This window comes from Puntigrus tetrazona, chromosome 3, assembly GCF_018831695.1.
Source record: "Puntigrus tetrazona isolate hp1 chromosome 3, ASM1883169v1, whole genome shotgun sequence".
In the NCBI taxonomy this organism is placed as follows: Eukaryota; Metazoa; Chordata; class Actinopteri; order Cypriniformes; family Cyprinidae; genus Puntigrus; species Puntigrus tetrazona.
The window spans coordinates 25652063-25672053 of NC_056701.1; the positions used below are offsets into that span (position 1 = coordinate 25652063).

At 41.8% G+C, this 19991-nt stretch overlaps 2 protein-coding genes and 2 pseudogenes across 2 annotated transcripts in view; 1 reads left to right on the top strand and 3 right to left on the bottom strand.

Annotated features, from left to right (window-relative positions):
- Positions 1–4563, bottom strand: part of LOC122336554 (ankyrin repeat domain-containing protein 40-like) — a 6723-nt gene extending 2160 nt beyond the window's left edge. Inside the window, exons 1-4 of the mRNA XM_043233715.1 lie at positions 4157–4563; positions 2855–3003; positions 978–1538; positions 261–442 (exon numbers count right to left, since the gene is read on the bottom strand). Coding sequence (XP_043089650.1) covers positions 261–442; positions 978–1538; positions 2855–3003; positions 4157–4290 — 1026 coding nt within the window. The 5' untranslated portion in view covers positions 4291–4563. The remainder of the gene's footprint in view (positions 1–260; positions 443–977; positions 1539–2854; positions 3004–4156) is intronic.
- Positions 4564–4706: 143 nt separating this feature from the next.
- Positions 4707–7828, bottom strand: LOC122336660 (methyltransferase-like 26). The gene is made up of 7 exons (XM_043233720.1): positions 7372–7828; positions 7078–7294; positions 6513–6675; positions 6378–6437; positions 6178–6245; positions 5589–5667; positions 4707–5351 (listed from the first exon to the last, which is right to left on the bottom strand). The coding sequence occupies exons 1-7, from the start codon at positions 7439–7441 to the stop codon at positions 5295–5297; spliced, it is 714 nt and encodes a 237-aa protein (XP_043089655.1). The 5' UTR covers positions 7442–7828; the 3' UTR covers positions 4707–5294.
- Positions 7829–9101: 1273 nt separating this feature from the next.
- On the top strand, positions 9102–12324 carry LOC122341379 (annotated as a pseudogene).
- A 1448-nt stretch (positions 12325–13772) lies between these two features.
- On the bottom strand, positions 13773–15578 carry LOC122336570 (annotated as a pseudogene).
- Between the last annotated feature and the right edge of the window lie 4413 nt (positions 15579–19991).

The window sequence follows — 19991 nt, forward strand, 5'->3', positions numbered from 1 at the left end:
ACATTCAGATTGAACCTCTGATGGCAGATGGACTATTCTGAAGACGTCTTTTATACGTTTCAGTGTTTATTACTTTACAGTCACAATCCTCCCGGTTTTCATCCTAAAATAGCATACGAAAGTGTGTTTCGAAGTCGAACGAAGCCTTAGGTTTGGAACAACGTGAGGGTAAAGTGATTAATGACAACATTTTCATTTCGGGGTGGAGTAATCCTTTCATTGTCCACCTTTTTGATCGTTCCTAACACGCAAGACCTCACCTTTCTGAGCATAGTGTTGGGCAGCTTGCGGATCTTCTCCACGTGCTCGGCGCTGATGTCCAGCTCGCGGCAGCAGACGCGCAGGAGAGCCCGGTACGTCAGCTCCTGCCGGTCCAGCTCCACCTCAATGAAGTCGTTCTCTCTGACGTTGGTGTTCTGGATCCGCACCTTCAGGACGAGCTCTGAAAACGGACGGCAAGTCTGAGATCGCGGCTTCAGGAATCTCCCTGAATCCCTCGAACCGGTCTGTTTGAGTGCTTGCACTTTTGAAGATATGCAAACTTGTGAGTGGAGATCTAGCGGTGCCTTCAAGTTGTGTTGGAAAGATTGAATTTACGAGATATGCAGTGAATATGTATTTAAAATGCCTTGAATGTAAATGAGCGGCTGTTTATTGTATTTTGAGTGAAATTTTTGTATGTGATACATATCCTGTGATACATATATTATGTGTATTTATACTTTGAAATTTTATAACTAGTTATAAAAGTTTATACACAAAACCCCCCGAAAAATTTAAAGTAGCAGATTAACCTTACTCGCGTTTTTCTTTCACCATTTTCAATATTCAGTGTATCCCACACCATCTGCTTTCTTGCTACCTAGCAACCTCAGAAAAAGCGCCTTTCAGCGATGCTCTCTGGTCAAAGGTCAAAGCATAGGTGAAGCGAAATCACAAGAAGGAAAAGGGCCTTCCGGTCGAAAGCCTCACCGCACCTTGTACGTTAACAGGAAAAGTGCTGGTGAAGAAGAAGGGCTGGAAGGCCGGCATGGATCCGCCGAGCTGGGAGCAGTTGATCTGCTGCGGGATGGACTGCTGCCGGGTGACGCCGGCCCCGGGGACCTGCGGCTGACCGCCGCCTCCGCCGGGAGAAGGAAGCGTGGGACACACCGGGCCGTTCTGTGCTATAGGATGAGGGTGTGTGAACTCGCAGTGGTTGGTGTGATGAGTCTCTGAGGAGAGCTCCATGGGCAGGCCGCCGTTCACCACGCCGTTCTGCTCCACCACGGGGATGTAGGGCAGCTCCTGCTGGCTCGGGCTGTCCGAGTAAAGGCTCTTGGGCTGCTGATGCTGAGGAGGAAGCTGCTGCTCTTGCGTGGGCGACAGGGTCGCCGGTTCTGACTCCAGGGGCTCTGGATGATTGTTGGTGCCGTTGCGCTGTGCTACGCTCAGGTTGTCGTTGTCCATCTTGCTGTACAGGAAGGGCGGGTTTGAGAGATAGTTTGGAATGATTGGCAGCTCTGGTTCCTTCACCTCGGGCACGTCTTCCTCTTCCACTGGAGACAGAGCGACAAGCAGGAATGTGACAGCGCCGGGACATTAAAGCGCCATTTCGTTTTGCATTTCAGTGCGCGGAAATTATTATACGTGACCCTGGACCACAAAAACAGGCTTTAAGGGACTTATACATAATCTGTGAACTGATAACTAATCTTTCTATCGGTGTATGGCTTGTTAAGATACAACTATTTGAAAATGTGGAATATGAGAGATTCAAATATCGAACAAATCGCATTTAAAAGTTATCCAAATGACGTTTTTAGCAATGCGCGTTACTAAACGCACGCATATTACTTTCAGTAGGACATTTACTAAATATCTTCACGGAACATGATCATATCCTAATGATTTTTAGCATGAAATAAATATTTATCTTTCTGACCCATACAACGTATTATTGGCTATTGCTAAATATAGCCGTTCTACTCATGGCTGGTTTTGTGCTCCAGAGTCACGTGTGTTATAATAAATTGATAATTGTGTTATAAATGATACCATTATGGCCAGTGATGGATCGATGGCCATTATTAAACTCTAAATATATATATATATATATATATAAAACACACACTACAAACTACATTCAAGAGTACTTTCATGCATTCATTCATTTTAAGATTAACAATATTATATTAAATTTGTAGTGCTTGTGAAAGTTACCTTTATGCTAAAGCTTTAAAAAATTGACCAAGATGTAAAAACAGACGCTTTTAAATATGCATTTTAATGGTATCAAAATGTGTAACTTTTCAGCTGATAAAGTGTGAATGCCACAAATTTGCCTTGGCAATATTATAAATATTCTAATAATATGAAATGTAAACCCAAGTTTGAAGGATCATCTGTAAAACTCATCTTTATGATTATTTTGTATGAATAAAAATGTCAAAAATAAATTAGCCTATACTAATATTAACCATCACGATACTGAAAACTATGTGCAAAAATTGACTTTTGATTTAATATGCAAATGTATATCAATTTATACACATGAGCCAAATGAATGCACAAGACTACTTGTGTCAGGCTGTACATTTAACACCTAACTAGTACTACTGGATACTATCCACAGACATCTATGTTCCAGTGCAGAGGTTCTCAACTTTGGCCCACGACCTCCAACCCTTAATGAAACCCACCTGAACAAGATAATCAAGGTCTTTAGCGGGAACAAATCTGAGAAACCCTGATCTAGTATGCATATTCCACTCAACATAACATTTAGCGGACTGTAAATGCTTTCTATGAGGGCTTGGGCCCATCTAAGGCCCCTAGCACTTCCTGTCGTAAAAAAAAAACAAAAAAAACATACCTCCAAGCAGTCTTCTGATTTCAGGTTTGGAAGTGAGTTGAACGGCTAACTCTTCTTTCGCCGTTAGAATGTCTTTGTCGGCTCCGGCGTTCAACAGATAGGCCACTATGTGTTTGTGGTTTCTTTTACAGGCCCAATGCAAACACGTCCTGGACGAACAGGGGACAACAGGACTTTCTTAAACATGGCGTGCAACGTGCACTGCATCAGCCAGATGAGTCTGAACGCATTCAGGCATTACTAAAACAAAGCAGTCGGGGCTTGGCATGAACGTCAGAACGAATCCAACACCTCAGTTCAGTTGCTCAACAAATATCCGCAGCGAGAAAACAAGAGAGGACGAAAGACGGGCCGTCTAATCAAGAACGTCAGGAATGCTGCCAGCCTAGACGAAAGGTAAGGGCTTATCTGCAGCACTCACAAACTACTGTGTGTTCCTCAATCAAGTAGCACTACATATTAAACATTTATGCACAATGCAAAACAAGCAGGTGGAAGATCGGCCTATTAAAAATGAAATCGTTTTCATAATCGCAGAAACGGAAAAGAACGATTTCGTTACTGAGGCTGGACTTCACACTGAACTTATTCACTCTCAGGCCGTCCCAGACGGAGATGGATTCGTTTTTGGGTTTTTTTTTTTATCAGAACAGATACGGAGAAAGCGGATGCAATCATTTTACTTTAGCTTTCAATAAATCTTTTTTAGCCGACTATCTTTCAGCATTTTTTTTGTGTGTGTGCGCTGGATGGGTGCCATCAGAAACGGCTGATAAAAAACAACAACATTGCAATAATTCACAAGTAACTGATACATGACTCTAGCGAAGTGAAGAGCCACAAACTCATAATAGATAAAAAAAACTAATCCATAATTAAGAGCAACTACAATACAAGCCCTCTGTCTATAATACTGCTTTATCCAGAGAAACGTGCACATTTAAAAAGCTGTTTTAAACAAATGTCAGTGCTTTGATGTGAGAGGAAAGGTTATTATGGGCTTTCATGTACATTACTGCGATGGTTTTTATCAGCTGTTTAGCCTCTCATTCTGACGGCACCCGTTCACTGCAGAGGCTCAATCGATGAGTGATGCAATGCTTCATTTTTCCAACTCTGTTCTGATGAAGAAACAAGCTCATCTACATCTCGAACGGCTCGGGATTAGATAAATCGGCTGTATTTCAGCAAATGTTTATTTTCGCGGTTTATAGCGCGTCCCCCGGCAGCTGTCGTCTTAAGAGCACAGGTTAGGGCGCGCGCTTAAAGGGGAGTGAAGGTAAAGCAGGTGTTAATACGCACCATCCGTTAATCTCATTCTGAGAGTTGATGTTGACTCCGCTCTCCACTAAAGTCTTCACCTCCTCGACGTCTCCGATGGCACTGGCCTCTCTCAGACGCTCCTGCAGCTCTTTGTCCAGCGACGTCGTTGACATTATTCAAGTCTTTACGGAAATAAAAGCTTCATACGAACTGACACGCTGTGCTTTTAAGAGGGGGGGGGGACAAAAATAAGACACTCAACTTGCCCCGCCGTGGCTTAAACTCTTGTCTGTTCCGGATGATTTTCGACAGCGAAGTTGAAAGGAGTCTATTTACAGTCTTCAGACCGAAATCGGATCAAAACGGCACGATATAGTAAATAGGGACGCGTTCAAATAATCTTTACCGACTACCGCAATCCACTCGGATCCGCTGCACCTCCCATGTTGGGGCTGTTTTCTGTGTAACACCTTCAGATCGTGATCTTTGGTTCCTACTTACGGTGGCCGGGGAAACATACCAAGATAAAAGTCCGAGCAGAGGTCAAAGGATACATCATCTGCTGTCAATAAATAGACTCCGTGCAGGATAATACACTGATACTCTTTATTGATCAATGAACGTCGATTGCAGCATTGCCTTTTACATTGCGCCCGATAACCGTGCTTCATCAAATTTAAAAAATGGTTTAATTTTGATATTTTACATATTTAGCTGTCGGCATACAAATATAGTGAAATTATATTGATTGCGACTATGAATTAATTGATATTACACATCAGCGTGAAAAAATATATACATTTAGGGTTGAAAGCAAACCCAAAGCAAGTGGCATTGCATTCGAAATACACATTTGATCATCTTTCTTGCTTTTGGCACATGGTGGTTGGTTAATAGTGCATTTTAGCTTCCTAGAAGAAGCTACGGCTGAGCATCACATAACATTTCAGAACCGTAATCCAGAAAACCAATGAGGATGACCAAAGAAACTCACAGATACACAACATACCTGTCTAAATTATTATTAATTTGCTTTATTGTGAAAAAAGTACATCCCACAGGAACACGTCTTTTCCAGAAAGAGAGCGACGATCAGTTTCAGCAAAGCCTTTGTGTCGTCAGTATCTTTAAACCGTTATAACAGAGTCCACTCAAACGTAAATACGGAGTTATTCTATTAAACCACGCTGTCCTTGTGAAACAGCAAGCACTTGTTGTTGGCGGGCATGTCAACCTAGAAAATCAAAAACAGAAACAGATGCGTTTACAAGCCTTGGATGACTCGAGGTGGTGAATCATCACGCAATCCAGCCAATCAGGAGCAACAACGAGGCGTATGGGGCTCGATGTAAGACTCATTTGCAGTGGATCGTGGCCAAGTAATGATTACAGCCTCTCAAAGAAAAAAAACCTTCACGGCAAGAAGTTTGACCAGCACTACACCAGATTCTGACTGTTCATTTTGACTTACAATTTCTTCCAAGCGCAGCCCGTTTTCCTGGCCTAGCGTCTTCAGTAAGGACACATCTCTTAGACCCCACTCTGGGTTTCTGTAAAACAATTTGATACAGGGTAAAAATCATAAGACAGCTTGTATTAGGTTTTTAATGTTATCCTTTGGGAATCACATAGCATGTTCTGGTTTTCCAGTATCTAAACATTCCTAAAACATGACATATATATAAATTTTATTTATATATAGACTATCTATCTTTAAAACAAGAAAAAATAAAAGTGGGGTAAGAAAAATAAACTTAATTCAAAGGCAAAAAGTTTAAGCATAAACCTTTAACATTAATTTACTGCTAACTGTCTTGTTTTTGTTTATATAGTAAATTTTAAATTTTATATATATATATATTTTATATATATTATATATATATATATATATATATATATATTTTTTTTTTTAAAAAAAACATTTTGAGAATTACAGTGACCATCTAAATGCATTATAATTTTTAAATTTTTTTAAACAAGCAGTGAGATAAATTTTATGACAAGTCTTCTCGAGCAATAAATAAGCTGTGCCCCTGCCAGCGATTTCCTTGATCACTAACCTGTATCTCAAGCTGTGGTCAAAGTCAACATTACTCTGAGGAGCAATTGATCCATTGAAAGCATAAGGCTGCAAAACATTATCAGATACAAGCCATTAGAAGCCAATAAATGTAACCGAATGCATAAAAAAATACAAATAAAAATAAAATTTAAAATTTAATTTAAAAAAATAAAAATCAGCATAACATGCTGCACATACCCCATAAGTCAGAAGCAATCCCTGTGGCTTCAGTATTTTTCCAACGCCATTAAACAAACCCTAAAACGAGCGAAACAAGGTTCGGTTACTTATCATGCAGACATTGAACGAAGGGAGAGAAAGAAGGTTTATTACCTCTGTGCAGGACAGAGGTGAGATGTGCATCATGTTGATGTTCACGACCAGGTCACATGACTCGGGCCGAAGCCCCGCCCAGTTCTCCCAACTCTGAGACACATCCAGGTAGACGGGGGGCTTCACGTTCTGCAGCCTATGATACTCTCTGTATGCCTCGATACTGCAATACAAACATCACAAATTAGGTCTTAAAATAATCACGAGGCGTTCAATTAACAACAGCGATTCATTTATGGCATGCAGCCTAGACCACACAAGTTAAAACGGTCACCATTTACATTTAGCTCTTCCAAAACTAACTAGAGTGACTATAAAAGTGGCTGAACAGCGCCATCTAGCGGCGGATACCCGGATTGCACGCGGGCTGATTAATTAAAGGATGATTTCAATCTGTATATCAACTATTTCAACAGCCTGCCTATTCATCGTTCAGTGAATGGGATTTGTTTCCATAACGTTTCTAGCCTGAATGGTTTGCATCTCTTTAGCAGCGTGAATGTAACTTGTGCCCAAAAGATTCAGAGACTTCACGTAAAGTCAAGACGCGTCTTTCTTTGTTTACCTCGACATCGACCGCGCCTCGATTTCAGACGGTTGCCACGCAACGTTTGGGAACGCTCTGGCAAAGTGCGCGACATGCTGCCCGGTGCCCGAAGAGATCTCCAGAGCGACCAGGGGCCTGTCGGACGTCAGCCGGCTTTTCAGCACGGCGAGGATGGGCTCTTTATTTCTGTCGGCCGCTGCGGCGTTCAGCATCGTACGCGTCCGAGCGCGAGCTCCTGGAAACAAGGGCACAGCGTGAAACTAGCCGCGACGGCGACCGGGAGAAAGCGACCGACCGGAACCCGACCGAGACCTTTAAAAGCCGCGAAATCCGGCGGTCCGAACCCCTCGCGACATCGCACGGACGCCCGGAACAGAGTCATGCGCCTCGGCGAAGCGCGCTCGTTTCGTGACAGCGAAGAACAGCGAGGCCGCAACTTTTCAGGCAGTTTCTTTAACCGTTTGCACGATCTCCACTTCGGCGTGATACGGTTCAGAGTGCGACGATTCCGCGTCCCACAATGCACCGCGCTTCCACTTCCCTTTTGCCTTCAAAAAGGCGGCGCGCGTATCGATCCGTGTACCCGTCTTTGCGCGAGCATTTCCATGGAAACGTGTCTGTTGTCGGTTTACGAACAAAACTGTAGAAATATCCGAGAATATAAACCACTGAAGATGACTCTGTGAGCTCACTGTAGTTCAGTTCGCTAACCAGTGCCATAATGCTTTAGAATATTATTTAAAGTGTCGCAAAAAAACAAGAGTTCAAGCTCCCAAAACCAACAAAATAAATAAAAAAGGCTCCATGTGATAGTTATGTTGCTTTAATTTGGTAAATATGCGAATATTTAAAATATTAAAAAGTGATTTTATATGAAGCAAAGTGTCTGTTTTAATGTTTTAAAATACTTTTTAGAAAAAATGTCAACATGTGGTTGAAGTGATGCTCATCATCATTCGCTGACAGATGGGGAAACACAGACTACTTATTCTGACCTGTACAAATACAAAAGAAATATTATTATTTTATATTTTACTATGTGATCCTGAAGCACAAAACCAGTCACAGGTAGCAAGGTATATTTGTAGCATTAGCCATATGGTATATAGTAAAAATATTTTCTTGTTTTAGGCCAAAAATCATTGGGATATTTGAGTAAAGATCATGTTCCGTGAAGATATTGTGGAAATTTATATGTAAATATAAGTAATATTAGTAATATGCATTGCTAAGAACTTTATTTGGACAACTTTAAGGACGATTATCTCAACAGTATGAGTATTATTATTATTATTTAGACTCCAGATTTTGAAATAGTTGTATCTTGGTCAAACATTGTCTCATCCTAACAAACGATACATAAATGAAAAGCTTATTTAGTCAGTTAAACACACTTATATATAAAAAACATGTATAAAACACACTTCTGACTGGTTTTGTGTCACAGGAGAACATGATGTGTGAACCTGGTGGTTTGAGTGATCTGTAAGTATATTGAGCATTATTTTGTTTCGGGGGGCTGCGATGTCTTTTAATGGCATCTAATGAAAACGACTGACAGGATTTTCCTGAATAGGTAGTAACGTTTCACAAATGTCTTCCCAATATTTATTTAGTTTATTTATTTGCTTTAGAAGAGTAAAAAAAAAAGAGTACACGCAGCACCTAATGGCACGCATCTCTATAGATACATGGATAAAAAGTGACTGGTCAATTTTATTTTTATTACAGATGACAACAAAAAAAAAGCCTGGATAAAAGTGCAAGGTAATAAAACACGTTAATTCACAAATATGTTCAGGAGATAATATGTGACGCCTATTATTATTATTATTATTGTTGTTGTTGTAGTTCTTTATTTTATTCAGAACATCAGCGTTCCGTATCTTTGTGACGCGGTGTGTTGCAGTAAAACAGCACCGTGCAGAAAACATGGCTGAAGCGTAAGGTTAACTTCACGTAAAATATGTCGGGGCGAGCATTAACACGACGGCATGCTTTACATCGTTTGGGAACGGGGCTCTCTCTTCTGTACTGTTGAGATGTATCGGCACTGCTCACGGATCGCCTCTCACGCGGACGAAGCGTCGCTTTATGTTCACGTGAGTGTCCGAACGCGTCCGTCGGAGCCGGTTATCGTCCACGGTAAATGCATTTTGTTTTTACCCGTCCGCGTGTCTCCTTTTTACAGTGGCCCTACTGCCTAAAAAGATGCTCCTACTGCAACTTCAACAAGTACATTGCTCGCAATCCAAACCACGCGGTCATGACGGCATGTCTGCGGAAAGAGACGCGAACCCTGCTGCGGCTCAGCCGGGTCTCCAGGTCGGTAACGCTTTAAAGACTGAAGCATATCAAAAGGAAAAAAAAATCGCCACACGTTGTTTTCATACGGGTTCGGAACATCCGGGTAATTAATGACTAAACGCTCTTTTGGTTAACTTCCTTTAAAGCTGCGGTCTGTGACTTCTTTGTGTTAAAAATGAACGAAACTTATACAATAAGCAAGTAAGCCCTTTCCGAAGGGATCCTGGTGAACTGCGCGGGTTCATACACTTCAGAAGACGTCAAATAAACCACGCGCATGCGTAATAAAAACGTCCCTCACGCGGCTCCAGGGGTTGAATAAAGGGCCTTCATGCGTTTTTGTAAGATAAATATACGTATTTCAAATGTAATAAACACTTTTGATGCATTCTTAGTAACGCAGAGAGACAACAAAACTAAACAAACGTGGAAAGTTAATACATTTAACAACAATGAATGAGAGAAATGGGTTTATTACATTAGAAATATGCATATTTATCTTTCAAAAATGCACCTACAAGGGGTCTTTATTCATCTCCCCTGGAGCCGTGAAGTACGTTTTTATTGCGTTTGCACTCTTTATTTAACCTGTTTTTGACCACTGCAATGTTTAATATAACTTGCTTCTTGAGGTGAGTAAAACACGGCCTGATTTTAAGGCTTGGGGCGAGCTAACCCTTGAATCATGTACCGTTGTGTAGGATCAGCTCTGTGTTTTTTGGCGGAGGAACACCCAGCCTGGCTCAGCCCTCCGCAGTCGCCGCCGTCTTGGAGACCGTCTCCAGACACGCTCATCTCTCAGATGAAGCGGAGGTCACTCTGGAGGTCAACCCCACGCCCGCTGGAAAAGCCGGTCTGAAAGACTTCAAGTCCGCAGGAGTCAACCGGTTTTCCGTGGGGAGTCCAGGCACGCCGCGCATCGCACGCCGCGCGTCGTTTTCTCCACTTATCTAACGCTGTGCTCCGCAGTCGCTGAACGATGACCGCCTGAGGACGCTAGGCAGGGATCACGATTCCCGGCACGCTCTCCGGACGTGTCGGAGGCCAGGACGCTCTGTCCCGGACGCGTCTCGGTGGACGTCATGTTTGCTCTTCCGGGACAAAGTGTGAAGGCGTGGGAGGGCGAGCTGGACGAACTGCTGCCGCTTTGCGACGATCACGTTTCACTGTATCAGCTGACTCTGGAAAGGGCACGCGGCTTTTCAAGCAGGTGCACGGAGGCGAGCTGAGCGTGCCGGGACGACGACGCCGCGCTATATGTACGACTCGGCGCGACGAGTCCTGGAGAAAGCTGGGTTTCGGCAATACGAAGTGTCCAACTTTGCCAGAAATGTGAGTTAAAGTTGCTCACGTGGTTTGAAGGTGAAAGAACGCAACAAAAAAGGATTGTGTGTTTGTTGCAGGACGCTGTGGGTGAACATAACGTCGGGTACTGGAAGGGGCGGCAGTACATCGGTGTGGGACCAGGTGCGTGTGTGCAGAAGTAATGCTTTGATTCGGCAAGAAAGCAACTAATTGATCATAAGAGGTTACAAAATATCTCTTTTTTACTCAATCGATGCATTTTTGATCAAACAAGCGCATGCTTGCTGCGCATGAGAGACTTTTATTTTTTAACGTTCACACGCAGGTAAGATGTTTCGTGTTGGATGTCGTGTTCTAGGGGCGCACGGACGGTTTGTGCCGCGTGCGGTGGGAGGAGTTCAGAGGGAAGCTCGGACCCAGACTTTAGAACCGGATGTTTGGATGCGAGAGGTTCAGCGTCACGGTCACGGGACACGCCGCCGGATCCAGCTCGACCGCCGTGGCCTGTAAGGTCCTCTCCTCTCTAGCACACACACTCAGCTCGCCGCCAAGACGTTACGCACACGCCGTTACGCACACGCCGTTACCGGGCTGTTAAATCAGATGGAAATTGTATCCGCAGGCTGGAGGAGGTTTTGGTCATGGGTCTGCGTATGAACGAAGGGATCACCAAGCAGGTGCAGTGCACCACTGAACACAATGCAGTGCAATGCCAAAAAAATTTTGCATTTAAAAAAAAAAATAAAAATTGGGGGTAATTGCTGTCTTAGTAGCGATAGTATTTTTTTTGCATTGACATTTTTAATACAATAAGCATTATTAGTAGCTATTGGGTTATTTAAGCTAATGAAATGACATGCTTTTAATTTTTCTGCTTTTTTTATGTTGTAGCACTGGGACCTGTTCAACCTCAAGACGACCTGCAACGCATTTTTGGGAGCTCTGAAAAGTTCAAGAATTTCAAGCGGGGACTTGTAACACTTAATGACAAGTAATGTTTGCTTGTAAAATATTACGTATGCGTTTTTTGTTAAGTTAAATAAGCCACGTGTGATGTGTGCATTTCATTTTCAGTTCTACACAAAGCCCCATTGATCTCCGCCTCTGTGTTTTTAGGGGTTTGCGGTGCTCCTGGGAAGGACTGGCTTTACTGGACAGCATCTTACCCACAATGCTGCTGGAATTAGAGGTGTTTTTCAGACAGCAGGACACCAGCAGAAAGACAGACGTAGAGAGAGACAGATGACCTTTTGCATCAGAGAAATATGAGAAAGAGATTGACATTGCAAGGCGATGCAGAATACAGTAAAATTAAACAAATTGTCCCATGAGGAGAAATATTAAATCTTGAAGAATGAACATTGGTGAGTGATGTGACGCTTGTTTTCTTGTTATTAATTCTTTTATTCACAAATACAGTATTTTTTTTTCTTTATGATGAGAATGGTTTTTAATGTCTCAATTTTTAATGTTTTTTTTTTATTTTTGGGGATGCATGTAAATACATGACGATATAATCTTGATGTAATATTAAAGAAAAAAAAACATTTAAACATTATTTCTGGTATGAAATAGAAACGCACCCTCTTACGAATGCATGTGAAAAAATAAGTAAAAAAAATAAATAAAAAGACTTCTCTGGTGACATATAAAGGACATCTCAAATCATTTAGTCCACTTAAACAACACTCATAATTAAAAGAAAAACAACTACACATTTTTTTTCTTTTGTTTCTGTGTGTTTCGAAAGGGAAAGGAGGCCGCTTCTTACATTTAATTGTGACTTAGAGCTAATTATTTGTCATCTTGAAAAAATATTAAGATTTGTAAACATGTATTCAAATTATATGGAAAATACAGTTTTAGTTTGTTCATATCAATTGCCATTTTAGGGTCATCAGATTGAAAGGTTTCTGAAAACGGTGTGAAGGTTTTTAAAAGCCATACGAAACGCACACAGAGTATAGAAATGCGTGCTGGGTTTATAAAATATCAGTCAGTATTTTGAGAGTAATATTTAAATACATTCAGGACTCTGAATGATCGCCTTCTCTGACCTATGACCTTTAATATGCCCTGGGGGCTTTAATATCTTGAGTTATTAGGCACAGAATTGATTTCTCATAGCATCTTCTATTTGAAGTTTCTCTTCTCCAAACCACCCACGTTCTCAGTTACACAGAAGGTCACAGAAGAATCATGAACGATCCCTATTTCGCAGTGTTACTTCTCGTTTAAGCACGATTTAAAAAATGAGTCATTGTAAGGAGCAGTCAGTAATGCAGCTCGTATACCAAGCTGTTCCAGCTGTTCGTCGCAGCGAACGAGCTGTCCGTGGTGCTGAGCGCCGTGCACGCGTCCACGCATGCGCTAAAACCCGCGCGCGCCCGCGCGTCTTGCAGTTAACGTAGGCTATCGTGTATTTTTAATATATTCGGATTCATGAATGTTTCAGGGAACGCATCTCTCAGCCTCGTCGTGTTGCGTAACGTCTAACAGGCAAAGCGCGATTGTCCGGTACAGTCCGGGACTCGCACATACGAGCGCGTGGGCGCGCTTTCTTACTAATATGAGAGCTTTTTAACGCCAGCGTAGCGACGGTGACTCAAGACGCCGCGGATGATGAGAAACAGGGCTTCACCGCCCACGACTTTCTTCCCGCCCTTCACCCATAAGGGGAGGGGGACACGGTGTAAATATAGCCGGGCTCATGAATATTAATTACGTGCGACGTTACGTTTTCTCGGCGCTCCCGTGGAGGTGCGTCACGATCGAAAGAGTCTTTCGTTTAATGAATATTCAACGTTTCTGTGTGCAATGACTTAAAAAAAAAAAGCTCAAGTAAAAAACAAGACGCAATATTTTTTATGCTTTTTTTATTTTCTGTAATGCAAGACAAAGTGTAAACAAATCTGAGGTATAACTGGTCTTTTGACTCGCAGCGTTTTTATAGTATAAGAAATGTTTAAACAAATTTGAGGTAATACACTCAATATAGATAAAACATGCACACTTGCTTTACAACATTGCCCTATTGGGGGGAAAAACAAGGTGGTAGCTTTTTTGGGGGGATCTCTTTACTCAAGTTACACTGAAAAATTGTGTCAAAATGGTCGTTTTTGTTTTGCAAGTCTAATGCATGAAGTTACATCAATAAACCGATCTAAACGAGGTGCTTTATTCAATCAAAACTTGTGTTTATAGGTTTTAATCAAGTAGAAATAGCTCTTAATGATAACGGTTGCCGCTTTCTACAGTGTGGTTGAGCAACATCAGTGATCCCAAAAATAACTAATTTAACCAATTTGCCGGTTAGTCGCTGATCCACCAGTTTCCTACCAGTTTACACCTGATAGTGACCAGTTTTGACCAGCTATTCCACCTCAAGCAAGGGTTATAACAGATACGTTTCACAAATACTTGTGCAGAACCTGTCCCGTGGACCAGCCAGGGGCTTATAGAATATAATAATTCTTACGTCGTTGAATAATTATTATTCATAGGTTTGAAACAGAGTCCCTAGCGTTACTCTTTTACTGTATTTGGCACCTCTCAATAGGTGTGCTTCGTTTAGGGTGCTCGGGCCCATCACGCGCCGCAGATCGCTGCTGAAACTCGGTCTGCGGGCGAGCGGGTGCACCGCGCCGCACGGCTCGTTCACGCCCCTTTTGTTTCTCTTTCGGCCGCTCAGCGCTTGGTACGTGTGGATGGAGATGTCCCGGTGGAGACGGGGTCTGGTTTCCGTGGGGAGCCCTCCCAGCACCGCGAGGGCCTCGAACATCTCCTCCAGGTTGGTGCGGTCTTTGGCGGACGCCTCGAAGAGGACGCTTTCTCCCGAGGGACCGGCGGACGTCGGAGGGCTGCACGGCTCTCGAGGAGGTCGAGTCCGTTTTATTGCCACAGATAATTATCGGAAGCTGCCTGTTCTCTTTGGACTTGGCCAGCTTGGATTTGGCAGTGAAGATCTCCTCGCGTAACGAGCAGACCTCCGCGAAAGACTCCCGGTCGGTGACGCTGAACACCAGCAGGAATATGTCACCTGTTGAGGCACGCGAAATTAGATCTTTTTATTTAAAAAAAAAACGCCGATTAAAGTGAAAACACTGCACATACTGACCTGTCAAAATAGTCAGTCTTCGCTTGGCCGGGAAGTCTCTCTCTTTGGACGCGTCCAGGATGTCTAACTGGTATCTCTCTCCTCGGATGTGGTAGAGTTTGCTGTGAAAGTCTTCGGTTGTTGGCTCGTACTGTTCCTCGAATCCATCATCACCCAAGAAGCGGCGTATGATCGCCGTCTTTCCCACTCGGGGCGCGCCGAGGACGACCACGCGCCGGTAGTGGCTGGGTTTTACGCTGACCAGCTCGTTACTCTCGTATCTCATATGCTTTGTTTTGTGGAGCTGAGGCGCGGAGAAGGGATCCAGAGATCGCCTAGGCTCGCGTTCAGACGACGGGGGTCGCTTTCCGGTGCTGGAGGAGCGCACCACTCGCGCCTTGGGCTCCGGACGCGCCCGGTGCGACGCGCATTTGCCTTCGGAATGATAGCGGCAGCAGGAGAGCGTCGCGGTGCCATCAACTGAATGAAGAGCTTTATCAGTTGCGTTCACCTCCATGCTCCTTGCTGGTATCATCCAGAACGGCTGGTGCGGCTGTGGTCTGCGTGCTCTCGGTGCGGTGTTGTGCGCGGTCCCCGCAGCGCTTTTTATATGCTGATGATGGATGGGTGGTCTCGTGTGGTGCGTCATTCAACGCTTGCTGTTCGTCTGGTGAATCCGAACAATTCTGCTGCCTATTTAAGGTATTGCCCACCGCAGCGATACTTGGACACGAGCCATTATCATGCAGAGCGGAGCATTGTCAGTCAAATGCGGCTATAATGCAGACTTAAGTCCCGCTTATCGTTACGAACCGAGTTAAAAGTTTACGTTTTCCAGCTCGAAAAGTTTAAGAAAACTTACCGATTTCTCCATTAAGTATTTATTATATTGCAGGTTTAGGATTATGGTTTGTCTTGGAGTTACTTGCATATATATATATATATATATATATATATATATATATATATATATATATATATATATATATATATATATATAGCAAGTACATGTAACGAGGTCATCTTAAAATAGTGTGTTACCCAAAATAAATAAAATGTGTAACAGGACACACGTTTGCTCATACAGTAACAGTTTATTTTGGCATATGCTTTATCTTTTAAGATTAAATGCCTCTTTCCATTGTCTTATGTTTTTTTTACAATACATATTTAACCCCAGAACGATCTGACAGTGAAAAGAGGCCTGATTTTGTGGCGTCTCTGCTTTAAAATGAAATTATTATGATCTTAATTAAGTTCGGTTACACAACCCTTCGGAAATCATTCTCATATTCTGATCATATTCAGAAATAATTCTCATATTATTATTATTATTATCGACGGTTTTCCAAGCAAGCTTCGCACGTCGCAAAGCCGGTCTGGATTGGTCCACACTGAAACGCTGTAACGAGGCAAAGCGATGCAGACAGTGAAAAGTGCCAGTGCTTTAGTGTTAAATATGAGATCAAATAATCAAACACATGAACTGTTGCATAATATTGTTTTTTTAAAAGGTGCGTCAATGTGCAGCTTTCAGTGTAGGGGCCTGAGCAGCATGTGGGTGGCAATATTTCAGTTTATTCCCCCCCAGTCGTCTGGATAATTGTGGGGTTGCTAATGACCGATTCTGCAAAATATTTATTGAACGCAGCTTAATTTTGATTTCCTGATGGATAGCCCGTTTTATTTGTGTGGGCACACAGGGACATTTGGTCAAAGAGGTAAAGGTGTGTGTGTGTGTGTGTGTGTGTGTGTGTAGGTGAGACTGGTACCTTGGGAACTGTATCTATATGAATGATTCTGTTTCACATCCCATTAATCCCTAGGTGCGTAATGATGCTGATGGCTCTCTTTTAATAGAAATAGAAAAACAGCTGGCATTAAACTAATCGAAGCATCACGACGATATCCTATACAGGTATGATCACGACCGCTGATTTGAACAGAGCTCTAAGCTCGTGAAAAAAAAAACTATTACATAATTTGTAAGATTTGTGAACTGACTAACGTTTTCAGACACTTGAATGCGTGCTATTTACAATACAGTGAAAACGTATAGTTTGAATTTATATTGAATGCAGTTATCTTTAGAATGTGTGGGGTCTTTTTTTTTTAGGATTGTAATTATATGTAATTTTACAGTTACTTCACTGCGTTTGAAAGTGGCTAAAGTGAGCTGCAGAATGTACCGACAAACATTTATATAAACTAAAATCTAATTTTAAATAAATATTAGGAGGTAATTACGAGGTTGCAATATAGCGCACTTATCAGCTTCAAGAGTCACACCAAACAACGCAGTCTTACGGAAACGCGTGTAAATAGTGCGCCAAATAAAATCGAAACCTCGTGGTATCGATGCGCCAAAAAAAAGGACTTCGGCGTATATGTTGTGCGCGCGCGTGTGATACGCATTTTTGCGTACTTATGATACGCATCCACCCCACAACCCTAACCGCAACATACACACGCTAAAGTCCAACACCGCGAGTTTCTTTTTCCATTTGGCGTACTATTTATACGCGCGTTCACGAGATCTTAAAAATGACAAGAAATTACAATCGTTTTGCGCTGGCGGTTTAATTTAAGGCCCGTATATTTGGGTGGAAAAAATCATCATTATCAAGAATTATCAGGAACATTCTGCATCCGCATGTAAAGGCAACCTCATTACTGAACAGAAAAAAAAATCTTCACCTTCTGCTGCGTAAACAACACCTACGTCTCCGAGAGTCTCGGCTCGTCTCCATTCACTCAGAGCTACTCTAAATGGACCGAATCGGCGCACGGCGTGCTTCGCTTTTCTTCCGCAGAGCTCACCTTGGAGCGCCTGAGACTAAATGTTCTCCGCGGAGAATGGAATACGCATCACCATGGCAACTCCGCACTTTAGAACAGTGGCATCCAGAATCTGTTCCATAACTCTTAAACGCCGAGGACACGTCTTTTGTGAGCCTTCACAATATCACTCACTCCTCTGTAAGGCCTCGCGTTCAGTTTTATGGCCCCGCTTTCCATTGTGAGGAGCACGTACGGCTTCTCGCCAGCACTGTTCACCGTTTAAAAGTCAATGTATTCACCGAAGATGAAATGCGAGGTCGCCGTGGCCCGAAACGATCTACCGTTCAACAGTTGCTTATTTAGACGAAGCATGGCGAAATATTTAAAATTCAGCTTCGCAGAGTATGCACTTTTTTCACTTTGGTTGAAACTTCATCTTGGAAAAAAAACATTCACCCATTCGTTTGTTTAACGATATCATTTTAAGGATAGAAACTAACACATCTCGAAATGATTAAGTTTGCTTAATAACTTACAAACAGTACAAGACCTTCCATCAAAAACAACAGTGTCAATAAATCTCACACAGTGCAACTATATTAAATATTAACCCTCTAGTGCAGGTTTTTTTAATTTATTTATTTAAGAATTGTTTCTTAAATATGTGAAGAAAATGAAAAAAAAAGCTTTTTTAAAAAGCCCTAATTTAGAAACGTAGAACTCGTTTGTGCTTTGATTTATTAACCTTTGAGTGAAAATAGTATTTTGTGCATTTTCAAAACAATAAACCTGAACCTTTGTAACTCTCTTGTGCTAAAAAAACCTAAAAAGTCTCTCATAATTTATGCATGCAATTATACGTGTATAGCACCAGACGGCGAATAGTTATGAATTATAATTAAACTAATTAATCTGTAGGCCTCTGAGAACTAAAAATGTATTAAATGCCCGCTATTCTTGTTGGTTCAATTAAATAGCATGTAAGAAAACCTTTCGTTAGATGCTTTACTTTTGTACCTAAAAAAGCTTGCTTGGTTGTAACACTGATTGATGTTCACACTAAGATTGATTTGTATTCTTAGTGCTGTTAGTATATTACTGAACTCAGGCAGCATCCTAAGGGTTAATATAGCAGCCAACGCTGAAAAATACTTGGTTGTTGTACAGAATTGCTTCCATGCGAGGGCAGCAAAAGCACGATGGGTGTTTCTGCAGGCCCTTCTCATGCCTGTCAGGTCAAAGTGTATGGAATCAGTGCTGTGTGTGTGTGTGTGTGTGTGTGTGTGTGTGGAGAAGCAGGACGGGTTTGTGTGATCCGCCGTCTCTTTAACTTCCTCCTCTGCTCTGTGTCTGCATGTGCACCCTGATGACATCACCGCCGGGCCTTTGTTACGAAACAAAGAATTTGGCCCAGAGTCTGTTTTCAGGGGGGGGGGGAGAAAAAAAGAAAGCATAGCGTGGATAGAAAGGAGAAGAGGTTCTGTTGGATGCAAAACTAGGTCCGTCAAGCAACGACGCGAAAGTGAAAGCGCATTCCGTGTAGGGATATAGAGATGAGATATACGGGAATAGAAATAAATGAGAATGTAAAGTGTAGAAAATAGTGACACAGATAAATGTGCGCTAATAGCGTTCCTAGACTCTTAGTTGGACGTTTTGTGTGAGATATTTGCTCTGAAGGATTCGGTCAAAGTATGATACCACACAATGGTGAACCTCCGTCGTGTCTGACGCTTTATTAAAACCTTACCTCACCATTTGGACAGGATTGCGGGAATATTTTTGAAATAAATAAGATTCTTAGCTGAATTTATATGACTAAAATATAGTAAAATATATTTATGTAGTTAAGACTTATTTCAGGCTAAATATTTCTTTCAAGAAACTGGAACTTTTAATTTGTAATACTGAACTAATTTATTATGCATAGTATTTTTTTATGCCATTTTATTAAGTGTGTGTGTATGCATATATATATGTTTGCATATATATATATATATATATATATATATATATATATATATATATATATATATATATATATATATATATATATATATATATATATATATATATATATATATATATATATTAAACCGACCCTAAACCTCAGGTTTGCAGCTTGGCACAGCCTTATAAGATGCCTAAATACAACAGATTTTTATTTCTTGCAATAAATGTAAAATCCCCATTTTAAGTAAAAATATATGACATATCAGATACCGCTTACTTTAAGAATGAAGTATAATAAAAACAATACCAATTTGTGCCTCTAATTATAAAAACCCCATTACCCTCTTGTGGAGAGGAAGTCAAGAAGTGGTTTTCTTTAGGATTAATCACTGTTTACCTTCTCGTTACAGATCTGAGAAGCAGAATTTACACGGTTTTTCTTTTTTTGGCGGCTGCCCAGAATGTCTTTGTGCATTCAGCAGAAACGAGG